The 13,985-nt window shown below is 37.5% G+C and overlaps 1 protein-coding gene across 4 annotated transcripts in view; it reads right to left on the minus strand.

Moving 5' to 3' along the window:
* LYST (lysosomal trafficking regulator) overlaps window positions 1-13,985 on the minus strand; it is a 218,835-nt gene that overhangs the window by 35,050 nt on the left and 169,800 nt on the right. For 3 of the 4 annotated variants that reach the window (XR_004244971.2, XM_032136200.2, XM_032136199.2), the window contains exons 43-45: window positions 12,710-12,850; window positions 9,736-9,953; window positions 3,105-3,335 (exon numbers count right to left, since the gene is read on the minus strand). Coding sequence is in view for 3 of the 4 variants with exons in the window: in XM_032136200.2 (XP_031992091.1) it covers window positions 3,105-3,335; window positions 9,736-9,953; window positions 12,710-12,850 (590 nt within the window). In the remaining variant the exon portion in view is untranslated. Of the gene's footprint in view, window positions 1-3,104; window positions 3,336-9,735; window positions 9,954-12,709; window positions 12,851-13,985 lie in introns of those variants that run through there. The other variant, XM_032136202.2, reaches the window with a different exon arrangement.

A 13,985-nucleotide genomic window follows, 5' to 3' on the forward strand; every position in this document is an offset into this window, starting at 1 on the left:
TTCACAAGGGTTGAACTAATTTACATTCCCACTAATGGTGTAAAAGCGTTCCTATTTCTCCATAGCCTCACCAGCATCTATTGTTTCTTGACTTTTTAATAATCACCATTCTGATTGGTGTGAGATGGTATCTCCTTGTGGTTTTGATTTGCATTTCTCTAATGATAGTGATCTTGAGCTTTTTTTCAACAGTAACCAAAACAGTATGATACTGGTACCAACACAGACATATAGACCAATGGAAGAGAACAGAGACTGAAGAAATAACACCACACATCTACAACCATCTGATCTTCAACAAACCTGATTAAGAACAAGCAATGGGGAAAGGATTCCCTATTTAATAAGTGGTGCTGGGAAAACTGGCTAGCCATATGCAGAAAACTGAAACTGAACCCCTTCCTTACACCTTATACAAAAATTAACTCAATATGAATTAAAGACAAATGTAAAACCCAAAACCATAAAAACCTTAGAAGAAAATCTAGGCAATACCATTCAGGACATAGGCGTGGGCAAAGATTTCATGACAAAAAGGCCAAAAGCAATTGCAACAAGAGCCAAAATTGACAACTGGGATCTAATAAAAGAGCTTCTGCACGTCAAAAGAGACTACCACCAGAGTGAACAAGCAACCTACAGAATGGGAGAAAATTTTTGCAATCTACCCATCTGACAAAGGTCTAATATCCAGAATCTACAAGCAACTGGTACAAATTTACAAGAAAAAAACAAACGACCTCATGAAAAAGTGGGCAAAGGATATGAACAGCCACTTCTCATAGAATATTTAAAGAGGAGTGCTTTATTGAAATGCTTTTTATACAGCTCTGATTGTTTTGAACTTCAATAGTGAACTGAAGTTCACACAAGCATATCTGGGTCATCCAGATGACCCCCTTATAAATGAGTACTGTTGCTTGGTTTCAAGGCTTGTGTTTGCATTTTGTGTAGATGTCAAGTGAAGGCCCACGGAGTAAAGAAGCAGTATGGTGTCGAAGGTTTCACCATGGTTCAAATAAAGAAAAGCAGTGGCATAAATGTCATTACACATCACACAGAAATGCAGCAAACCAAACCTTAAAGAATTTGCATCGGAGAAGACATTAATTTAAAAAATAGTATCTATTATATGCCCAGGACCTTCCTAGGAACTGGGGACACAGTAATGAACAAGACAGACAAAGTCCTTGTGTTTATGGAGTTACGTTCTATTTGGGATGGGAGTATAGACAAATATATAAACAAATACATATACAGTATGTCAGGTGATGGAAGTGCTATACACCAAAACAAAGAAGGGGAAGGGATTTGAGATGACGGACAGCTGTTTTAGACATAATTAGACTTAGATATAATCAGAGCTTATGGAAAGCATTTAAATGGGGGTCAGGGAAGACTCTGAGGAAGAGATGTCTGAGCAGAGACTTGAATGAGATGAGGGAGCAAACGGGATATATCTGGGGAGTGGTTATTCCAGGTGGAGCAAAGAGTCATCACAAAGGTCCTGAGGTGGGAATGAAGCAGGTTGGCACCATGTTCCCACTGCGAGCAGACATACTGCTCAGATACAACTTTAACAGCTAACGAGCAGTAAGTATAGTAGTAAATTAAATGGCATTTATTAATTTTCAGGGATGTATTGTAAAATTATGTTGACATGTTAAAGTGACAGATTGGGCTGGGTGTGGGGGCTCACATCTGTAATCCCAGCACTTTGGGAGGCCGAGGTGGGCAGATCATGAGGCCAGGAGTTCGAAACCAGCCTGGCCAATATGGCGAAACCCCATCTCTACTAAAATTACAAAAATTAGCTGAGTGTGGTGGTGGGCGCCTGTAATCCCAGCTACTCGGGAGGCTGAGGCAGGAGAACTGTTTGAACCCGGGAGGCAGAGGTTGCAGTGGGCCGAGATTTTGCCACTGCACTCCAGCCTGGGCGACAGAGCGAGACTCATCTCAATCAATCAATCAATCAATCAATCAATCAAGTGACAGACTGTAGTTAAAAATAGTGACCCTGGTAATTACAGTGACTAAAGTGATTTGTGAAGCTTCAAAAACAGAAAACAAAAAATAGAGTTTTCTATTATGAAACTCAACACTTGTAATTTAGTTTTAGCAAAACAACATTGTCTACCATGTTAATGCTTTAAAATTGAATTTCACTGGTGGAATAAGTTTTGTTTGTATTTAACATAAACATTTGACATATGTGAGCTATGAGCACAAATAATTTATACCCAGTGTTCTGTCTTACATAAAGTAATATTACAAGGAATAATAGTCAAAACAAGGTGTAGGTGTGTAAAAACCTTTTCCTCTTAAAATAGGTCACAGATTACCGCACTTTGAGATACACTGAGATATTTCATCTTTAAGGTCCTTTACAACATCTTTCCCTTACCTTTTCATTTTCTGTGATTTCCTTCTGCAAACCCTTATAGTGCTTACAATTCACATTCTACTATCTTATGCAGTTTTTATAACGAAGAATTTAGTTGAAGATTAAAATCCACTTTAGCTTTAAGGCTTGCTTGTTTGACTTTTCTATTTTGAAGTAAAAATTATACCTACTTCCTATTTTTGGAGGCAATACTTTTTATCATTACAACCTGGGGAGGGGGGCAAAGAAATATGTAAAGTTCCTCCTTAAGTATAAACCAAAACATCCGCATCACTGGTCAATCCTTTTGATTGTAGATGATAACCAAGACCATGGTATGCATGTGTACACTGGCATACCAATGCTCAAACTATTCTCTAGTCCTTCTCTTCTTGTTTGAAAAATCCTATTATGTCACTGCCCTGCGAGGCTTTCCCTGGGAATAACAATTCTCTCTGCTTCCTGAGGGAGGTTACTGTCTGAAACGATCAATTCTTTTTTCCTCTGAGCTCCCCAAAGCACTCTCTCATATCGCTAACACAGCATTTACCTCGCACAGGATTCTGCTTTCACTGCTGCACCTGTCTTGCACTGATTGGCACACAGCTTTAGGCCAGGACCATGCTATTCATTACTGTATCCCTGGCACCTGGGAGAGTGCCTGGCATCACAAGAGTCTAATCAGGTTTTGCTGCATTCGATTGAAATCCAAATGACATACCGGATAGGTGATTTCTTTGACCTGTTCTCGGGTCTCCCTGAAAGCAAACTGCACTAGCAACCCCACAGCAGCTGGAAGCTCTCCTTCAATATTGAGCTTGGCTCCAGGTCTGCTCACATGGGCCGTGTGGAACAGCTGACGGGGAGTCTGCCCGTAGGTTTTTATCATGGTTTCTAGCGCTCGTCTCTGAACTGGATCTTCAACTGCAGAGACATCCATTCCAAAATATGTCTGCAGAGTGAAAGAGTAAAGGAACAAGACATATGTAGTAAAAAGAAAGACTTGACAATAATATAATACCAAAGGGAAAAACAACACTTTGTTTCATATTCTAGGTTATGGAAAAAATGCTTTTGTTCAGGTTAACAATCACTCATGGTCTCACTGAGATCAGAAGTATCAATGTTTCTGAATAGGTGAACAAAAACAATGTATCTTGACTGACGGTTATAATTAGTTATGTTTATAAAATTAGCTTTTAATTTAAGATCTGAGAATATCATATATGACTCGATACTAAATTATTGAAGAAGTTGCTTATCCAAAGCAATATATAGGAAAAGGCAAAAATGAAGTTAAAATACAATGCTGGTAGATATTAGAGAGCATTATTTAGGTTCTAATCAATATTGTAGATAAAACCAAAAGAGCAGCAATGAAAATTCAAAGCTCTTAAATGTAAAGGGGATTATTGTACTAATAAAATTATTGCACTAAGAAGCATATTTTTCTTAGTGTCATTATCCCGTAGACTCAGATGGAGAGCAATGCACATTTACTTCTTTATTTCTAAAGTTGGCGATCAGTAATTGGGTACAGATCAGCCACATTTTGTACATATCCACTTGGATGGCTTAGCTTTTAGTATAATATTTAATCAGTCATAGTGGCTTTCATTACATATCTAGACATAACATTTCTATAAATGCCAAAATAAAATTCCAAAGATATTTCAGAAGTTAAGTCGTCTTCAACTCAATTCTCACCACAACTTCCTGCACCAGCCATCAAATCCTTTTTTTAAAAAAAACTTTAGGTTCAGCAGTACATGTGCAGGTTTGTTATTTGAGTAAACTTGAGTCACAGGGGTTTGTTGTACAGATGATTTCATCACCCAGGTACTAAGCCTAGTACCCAGTAGTTATTTTTTCTGATCCTCTCCCTCCTCCTATCCCTCACCCTAAAATAGGCACCAGTGTCTGTTGTTCCCCATTTTGTGTCCGTGAGTTCTCATCATTCAGCTTCCACTTACAAGTGAGAACATGTGGTATTTGGTTTTCTGTTCCTGCATTAGTTTGCTAAGGGTAATGGCCTCCAGCTCCATACACGTTCCAACAAAGGACATGATCTTGTTCTTTTTTATGGCTGCAAAGTATTCCATGGTGTATATATACCACATTTTCTTTATCCAATCTGTCATTGATGGCCATTTAGGTTGATTCCATGTCTTTGCTATTGTGACTAGTGCTGCAATGAACATTCATGTACATGTGCCTTTACAGTAGAATGATTTATATTCTTTTGGGTATATACCTAGTAAAGGGATTGCTGGGTTGAATAGTAGTTCTGTTTCTAGCTCTCTGAGGAATCACCACACTGCTTTCCACAGTGGTTGAACTAATTTACATTCCCTTCAACAGTGTATAAGTGTTTCCTTTTCTCCACAACCTTGCCAGCATCTGTTATTTTTTGACTTTTTAGTAATATCCATTCTGAATGGTGTGAGAGAGCATCTCACTGTGGTTTTGATGTGCATTTTTCTATTGATCAGTGATACTGAGCTTTTTTTCATATGCTTGTTGGTCACACGTATGTCTTCTTTTGAAATGTGTCTGTTTATGTCCTTCGCCCACTTTTTAATGAGGTTGTTTTTTTCTTATACATTTGTTTAAGTTCCTTATAGATGCCAGATGCCAGATATTAGACCTTTGTCAGATGAACAGTTTGCAAATATTTTCTCCCATTCTGTAGGTTGTCTGTTTACTCTATTGATGGTTTTTTTTTTTTCTGTGCAGAAGCTCTTAAGTTAGATCCCACTTGTCAATTTTTGCTCTTGTTGTGAATACTTTTTACAAACATTTATCTAAGCAAGGCCATTTGCGATGGCTACTTAATGTACTCAAAAAATCACATAAGGATTGATACACTCCTGTAGCTAGAACTGTTTTAAAATTTATTTTAAAATAGTGCTTTTCAACATTCTGTGGTATTCGTTTCTAAGTGAACCCCACGTATTAGTGAATGGTCATTAAGGTCAACAGGCATCTCTATATGCCTTTTTAAAAAGTTAACATTTATTTATACTTAATTGTGTTAGCAGACATTATCCTACATGAATTTCCTTCCTCATTTACGAGGTTGGTTTTATTATTCACATTTTACAAGTTTGTACATTTTGGTACAGAGAGGTCAAGATATTTGCCCTAAGGTCACACAAGTGGCAGAGTCACAGAGTGAGGATCTGAACTCAATCCTTAATTCAGAGACTCTGCACTTAATCGCCATATTTTGTTTTGCCCCATTAAATAAGTTTTATTAAATTCTTAACGATGGCATAAAGTTTATCCTTCTAAAAGTTACTAAAGTCCCAAAGAATTAGTGAAAAAAAAATTTCAGTCAGATGAGAATTACCATGTATATTTCAGTCTTCAGATACTTTTTTGTTTTAAAAAAATTGAGACAGGGTCTTGCTCTGTCACCCAGGCTGGAATGCAGTGGCAAGATCATGGCTCACTGCAGATTTGAACTCCTGGGTTCAAGTGATCCTCCTGCCTCAGCCTTTTGAGCAGCTGAGATTACAGGAGTGTTCCACCATGCCCAGCTAATTTTTAAATTTTTTGTAGAGACAGGTTCTCACCATGTTGCTCAGGCTGGTCTCAAACTCCTGGCCTCAAGTGATCCCCCTGCCTCAGTCTCCCAGAGCATTTGGGTTATAGGCATTAGCCACTGTGCCTGGCCCAGAGATACTTTTAATGTAAATTTTATGTAAGAATAACTGAAAAGATGGTTCAGGATTATAAATAAAAAGGGTATAATGAAGTTAATGTTAAGATTCCTAATTGCTCTTTTTATCTTTTTTTTATACATGGTCTCACTCTGTCACCCACCCTGGAGTACAGTGGCATGATCTTGGCTCACTGCAACCTCCACCTCCCAGGTTCAAGCAATTCTCCTCCCTCAGTCTCCCGAGTAGCTGGGATTACAAGCATGAGCCACTACCGCCCAGCTAATTTTTGTATTTTTAGTAGAGACAGGGTTTTGCCATGTTGGCTAGGCTGGTCTTGAACTCCTGACCTCAAATGATCCACACACCTCGGCCTCCCAAAGTGCTGGGATTACAGGCATGAGCCACCATGCCTGGCCTCCTAATTGCTTTTAAAGTTGCATTTTAGAATCAAATGAAGCTCAAAAATCAGACCCGAAGCCTGGCATTTATTTTATACTTGATGGAGTTTAGGACACACAACCCCAAAATATGGTACCCTGGCGTACTGAAGGAATCTGAGGAACAGCATGTGCAGGAAGGACTTTTTGGCCTTCCCCTGAAGCAGGTCATAAGATTCTCACTTAGGAGTCACCCTCCCTATACCTGTAGTAAAGAAGCACCCTCGTTTCAGAAGACAAAGGGACACAGAGGAATCCGAACAAACAGGTCCTGCTATTCCCCTGGTTAACTACACTTAGCTCCTACTCCTTTGTCCTATCATTTTTCTTCATGACATTCCATTTTTCATCAAACCAGGCATAGAAACATTCAGGTTTAACTACTTGGGGTCTTATTTCCATGTGAAGCCTCTCGTGCCACATAAAACTTGGATTAAATAAATTTATATACTTTGCTCTTGTTAATCTGGGTTTTTGTTTTTGTTATTTTGCAGAGGCTCCAGCCAGTGAACCTGAGGAAAAGAAGGTATTTTTCCTCCCTTACATATTAATATTATATGTAAAGTTGTTATTCACCAAACTACATTATTCTCCTTTGTTAGAATGAACTTTTCCATAGCATTTATCTTCTATTAGAATAATCAGGAAGCCTATCTTATTCTCTTTTTTAGATTATAAATCTCTTAAGAAATTTAATTTTACATGACTTCAGACGTACTCAAAATAATTATGGAACAAAATAAACTAATGAGCTTATTTTAAAGCTACTTTTGGGGAATGGACTACTGGCCTGAATAAGCTCAGATATGGAGTGGTCTACTGTAGGTTCTGTGTGTGCATTTTACCTGTATTTGTTATAAACTCTTGTAGATTTGCTACAGTCGACACAGAAAATTACAGTTAGTGGGAGGTCCTTCAGATATTTCCTTTTAAAAGGAAGTATCTTTCTTTTCAGAATCTGCTTTTTCACCTCCCACTCCTCGAGGGATTTCCTTTCAGCGGCCTCATTTGGACTCTACTACTACATCCAGGCAGGCCCATCTACCTTGGAGAGGAAAGTTGGCTTTCCTCCTAACCCCCTTTACCCTATTTGAGTCTTATTTACTTTTGCATCCCCAGAGCCTAGCAAAATAAATGTTTCCTGAAGAGGTAAGATTTTTTTTTTGTTTTTTTCTAAAGTTAGTCTAGCCAACAACATCAAAAAGTATACTTGAAAATGTAGGCCAGACGTGGTGGCTCACGACTGTAATCCCAGCACTTTGGGAGGCCGAGGTGGTGGAGGAGTTTGAGACCAGCCTGGCCAAGATGGTGAAACCCTGTCTCACTAAAAATACAAAAATTAGCTAGGCGCAGTGGTGGGCGCCTGTAATCCCAACTACTTTGGGAGGCTGAGGCAGGAGAATTGCTTGAACCTGGGAGGCGGAGGTTGCAGTGAGCTGAGATCACGCCACTGCACTCTAGCCTGGGTGACAGAGCAAGGCTCCATCTCAAAAATAAATAAATAAATAAAAAGTAAAAATGTAACAATTCTACTTCTAGGAATTTATCTTAAGGAAGTAAAGATGTATAATAACCATAGACATAATTAATTTTAATAGCAAACAAATCCTAACTAAATATCCAACAATAGAAGACTGCTAAATAAATTATTCTATAGCTATACTTAAGAATATAGGTTGAGTATCCCTTATACAAACATTTGGAACCAGAATTGTTTTGGATTTCAGGGTTTTTTTGGGAGGGGATTTTGGAATATTAGCATTATTTACTTAGCAGTTCAGTATTCTCAATCCAAAAATCTGAAATCTGATATGGTCCAATGAGCATTTCTTTCAACTATCATGTTGGCACTCAAAAAGTTTCTGATTTTGAAGCATTTTGAATTTTGGATTTTTGGATTAAGAATGCTCTACCTATAGAAAGTAGCCATTAAAAATAATGTAGAATGATACCTAATGACTTGAATAAATTTAAGATTATCTTATTTAGGGAGAAGAAAAGGTTACCAAATAGCATTATTATTATATAAATGGAATGGTACATATGTATAGATAGAAGTCTAAAGATGCTTTCACTATTTCTGGATGGTGATATTAAAGTGGATTTTAAAATTTCTCCCTGTTGCTAGTCTGTATTTTATACATTTTTTAACAAAGTACAAGTACTTTTTCTGTAATAAGAAAACATGGTGCCATTTTAAAGTAGAACATGTATGTGTAGGATAGTGTGCAGAAAAGAGTTAACATAGCAAGATTGACTGCTATCTCTGGAAAGCCCTGCTTGCAAAGTTGGCCCTTGGCTGTTGTCTGGGAACTTGGATTTCAGGAGAGGTCCTACCATTCCCTAACTGATAAGAGCGGCTTACTGTGCCTAAACTGTACAAACAATGCAGTTTATACAGAACACCTGCTTTCCTTCTGAGAGGCTGGAATTTCAGTATGTGTGAGGCAGAGGGTGCCTACGTTGCCAATCTCAATAAAAATCTTGCACACCGAGTCTCTAATGAGATTCCCTGGCAGACAACATTTCACATGTGTCATTATGACTCGTTGCTGGAGGAGGCTGAGTATGCTTTTTGTGCTTTACCAGGGGTAGATTCTTGGATGTTTGTGCCTGCTTTCTCCCAGACTTTGCCCCATGCTGATTCTACTTTGTATCATTTACTGTAATAAACCTGAGCTGGAAGGATGACTATATGCTGAATCCTCAAGTCCACCTAGGGAATCATCAAACCTGGGGATTGTTTTGGGGCACCTCTTAAAAAGATAGTATCTTTTTTTTTTTTTTGAGACGGAGTCTCACTCTGTCGCCCAGGCTGGAGTGCAGTGGCGCGACCTCAGCTCACTGCAAGCTCCGCCTCCCGGGTTCACGCCATTCTCCTGCCTCAGCCTCCCGAGTAGCTGGGACTACAGGCGCCCACCACCATGCCCGGCTAGTTTTTTGTATTTTTAGTAGAGACGGGGTTTCACCGTGTTAGCCAGGATGGTCTCGATCTCCTGACCTCGTGATCCGCCCGTCTCGGCCTCCCAAAGTGCTAGGATTACAGGCGTGAGCCACCGCACCCGGCCAGTATCTTGTTTTTAAAGAGAGGAAATATAAAACCTGAAAAATCTTAGGTGACGGTTTAATGCTACTACCAATTCTCTTTGATAACTTGGGTGTTTTAAAGGAACAGCCGAACAACTAACCTTAAAATATTCAGGTTCTATCTTATATAAATACAGACTGTTTTAAAAGAGTCACTTACAGCAGGATGAAAAACATTGATCGCTTGAACAGAAGCCTTCCCCTTTTGCTTATATCCAAACACCAAGTCAATCCACTGACAGATGTTCTGCGACACGTAGTCAGACTCTAGAGCCTGCCGATGGATGAGGATAAAAAGACGAGGATCATTACGTGCCCAAGGGGGAAGGTTGACGTGATTAACCCGTTCACCATTCTGACGCACACCAAAATCAAAACCTAAAAGAGAAGATTAATATTAATATTTAACTCCCCCAAAGCAGGTTTCACTCAGCCACAGAGCAGGTCTTAAGAGTTCACAAAAATAGCTGTTTGTGTGCTACAACCAAAAAAGGGAATAGCAAGGAGGATATACATTTTAAATAAGAAACACCACTGCTCATCTACTTATTTACCTACTAATAGGGCTATGTAAGCTAATGCTATCATAATTAAATTTGAGATCTTTCCACTTTATCCTTCTACCACTTTATAACATATTGAAGAAAAGGAGAAAACCATTGCCTACTAATTCCAATATTCTCACTATTCACATCTTCAAGGGCATTAAGTACTTAAATATCTATTCAATTGTAAACCTGAATTAGAATCAAACTAAGGCTTTGTAGAAGCATTTCTAACTATTGGTATTAACATTTTAATAAATTTAAGATTATATTTAGTAAATATTAGTATTCTATAGTTTAAAAACTCAACTAATATAAAGTATACACATTCTTAGAATGAATTGCCATAGTCTATTAATTTTATAAGTCTATAGGTCTGTTCTGACTTCCTTTCTACTAAGCATTCCTGTAGATAACAAAATCATCCCAACGCTGGAAATAAGAGGGTTCTACTGTGATGTAAATGAGCTAATATCTAATTGTCTCAACAGTATAAACAAAAATCTCAGAAGTGTTTATTTTAAAAAATTATCCTAGAGGAAATGTTACCTTTAAACAGAAATGGCTTTTTGTGCTACATTTTCTAGTTTGCTGAACACCATAATAAACATTAAAAATGACCTTTTAAAGGCTGATTAAGTTCCATATAAAATTAAGTTGCTGTCTGTCTGCTTTTGGTCTTGTAAAAACAGTTAGAAGCATCTTCACCAAAATACTTGGGAAGTATTTTGAAATGATATGATATGGAATATAAATCAAGGGTTTATATAAATTCATATGGGATGGGGATGTGAGCATCTCAGAAAGCTCAGCAGTCATCGTACAGTGCAGCTGCATGGTTGATTTAGGATGGACTGGCTGAGCACCTGCAGAACTCCATGTGTGTGGCTTCAGGAGTGGCAGCAGCAGGAACTTATTTATTTAACAGAGAATGAGGCATCTGGGAATGGGCTGGGGATGGGGTGCGCATGGGCATTTGTACAAACTCAATCTTTCCCAACTTTCAGGTGTTCTGAGGGAACATCACACAGGCAGATACTCCTGACCCAAAGCAGACAACTGACATACGAGAGTCCGAGAGGAACACTGATAGGAAATGATATGATATACGCTGTAAAAAATTGTATTTTCCAAAAATGGCTATAACGGCATTTCCTGTCTTGCATGCCTTTCCAGAATCTTGCTACCCTCCATCACAAGGCAAAGTCTATCTTCCTTTCTTTTGAATCTGGGAAGACACTTGTGACTGCCTCAATGAATAGGAAGAATACAGTGGAAGTGATGCCGCGTGGCTGCTAAGAATAGGCTGGAAAAGGCCATGCAGCCTCTGTTCGTCTCCCTCTTGGAACACTTGTCTTTGGAACCCTGAGTTGCCAAGTAGGACATCCAGGGCTGCCATGCTGTGGGGAAGCCCAAAACTAACCCACACAGAGAGACCACATGAAAAAACACTGACACTGCATGAAGAGACAGTGATGTGTTCCAGCTGCCTAAGGCTTCATCCCCTGCCTGTTCCAGCTCCAGAAAACCTGAAGGCAACAGCATGAGACACCCTGAGCTAAAACCACCTAGCTGAGCTGTTTCTGAATTTCTGACCTATTTTTTATTTCTGACCAATAAAAAATAATTTTATTATCTGTAATTGATAATAAATTTATTATTGTTTCAAGCCACTAAGTGTTGAGATTATTTGTTATACAGCCATAGATAGCTAGAACATACATATAAGAGACCATGGACAGAGAAAACAAGGAGTAGATTTAAACAGGAGTCCTAAACGAAAAGCTTCAAGGCAGGTACCCCAAATTGCAGGTGCTGAAGTTTGACTGAGGCATTTCTCACTTGAGCAACACTATGAAATAAGCTCCAGGGTGGCATGAATCTACTGATGATTCAATAATCAATCAAACAACCTCAGAGACACAGATACTATACAACAAAATTCTAACGTAATTTGCCCAACACCAACTTCTCAAAGCTATTTCATATGCTCTTAAGGATCACATAAAATTATAGAATTAAGTAACGTAAGAAAATGACCCAAAGATACCCCTTAAGGGTTAGCTGCTCTTCTATTTAAGAATAGCTAAGGTTGGCAGCCAAGACTGTTGGTTGGCATCATAGAAAATTTGATTTTATACTCCAGTATTCCTTCTGGTTATTAGATAATTCTGGGCAGAGTATTTTATTTTTATTTTGGTCATTCCTCATAAAATAATTGAGATTTCAGTTAATTTATATTTTGCTTTCAATAAAGTCATATCTCTTATTTTTAAAGTAATTAGCACATTATAACTTTTGTATTCAGAAAAAAGAATAAAGCAATTTCTATAATCATATTAAAATACATATTTACAAATAATTTTAATAGTTAAAAGTTACAGTTTTCCAAACATATTTAGTCCTATAAAATACTTAAAATCCTCAAGCTTATTTGAAAGTAGAATTATATACTTAATAAAAAACATTTTCTCTTATTTGGGGACTCAAAAATTTTTAGGACTTAAAAAAGCTATTTTCATTTTTGGAAAATTACAAAATAACCACAAGCCCTCAGAAATATAAATTAGAAATAATTTATTGCTATACCTTCACGGTTAACTAGGAACTCTGGAAGATAGAAAAACTCTGGGATAAGTTCTTTCACGTCAGTCATAGATTCGAAAGATGAGAGTCGCCAAGTTGTGTTCGTAGAATGAAAAGTTCTGTCTGGAATGTCAAAACTTTGATCTATAAAAAAATACAAATAATACAATTAAGACAGAAAGACCTAATTCTATTTGAGGCCTGTCATAATTAATTTACTTTCGCCACTTCAAAAAGATTAAAATAATGCTCATTTTGTTTGCCCATAATTCAAAAGAAGTTATTCATGTTCTTGAAAATAAATATTTCTATAAACTTGAGATCATATTACATTTTTCATCTGTATTATGATTTTGTAATACATATTATTAGTTTATATCATTTATGTGTTTAATTATCATCGATCTACTTTAATAGTAGAATGAAAGTTCCACAAAAACAGGGCCCTGGGATATCACACACACCTTGCACATAATGGGTACTCAATAATGGTCTATTTATTGAATGAATGAATAATGAAGAAGGAAAATTTAAGTTCAAGTAGGCAAAGAGTTTTTTCCCCATCAGGAAGCATGATTCCTTCACTTTGAATTGTTAAGACTACTTTTTCTCCTTTCTTTTCTTGTTTTTTTTTTTTTTTTTTGGGGGGGGGGGTGGGGAGTGTACGTTACAGTCCATTGTTTTTTGTTGTTCTAACTCTGAGCTAAAGAATTGAGTAAAATTTCCTATGAATGACAATAAAACTAAGCATAGTCACTCTTTTGTTCATTTTTTTTTTCCAGGGTAGACTATTAATAATAAAGAATTAAGTTTGGACTCTCTTTTCTGCCAACAATGATCAGACTTTCTAGCCATAGGGAAAGGCCTAGAATATTAAATGATATCCAAAAGCTGGCCCCTGAGAACAGTAGCAGTTTACATGTTTCTTAGGAACCGCATTGCATCATCTAAAACTCCTCTGAACTTGCTGAAATTTGAAAACATCTTTTCATTTGGAGACTGCCACAAACACATCGCAGCATCAGGTTTCTTCTCCCAGCCTTAGTTGCTCTGCTGAGCAACATCTTCTGTCACTTGTATTACTTTCTCATCTATTCTGTTGAGTCAACTGGCATTGGTGGCCACTAAAAACATCTGGGAAGAAATAAGGTTTAGAAACATTTACTTTTTCTCAGAAAGTAAGGAGGGCCATTTAAAGAAATACCTACTAACTTAGTAGAAAAAGTTATCAATCAAAATGGAATTCAGAAATATTAAGGTAATTCTCAAAAACAAACAA

Source organism: Hylobates moloch, unplaced genomic scaffold (assembly GCF_009828535.3).
Source record: "Hylobates moloch isolate HMO894 unplaced genomic scaffold, HMol_V3 SCAFFOLD_18, whole genome shotgun sequence".
Taxonomy (NCBI): domain Eukaryota; kingdom Metazoa; phylum Chordata; class Mammalia; order Primates; family Hylobatidae; genus Hylobates; species Hylobates moloch.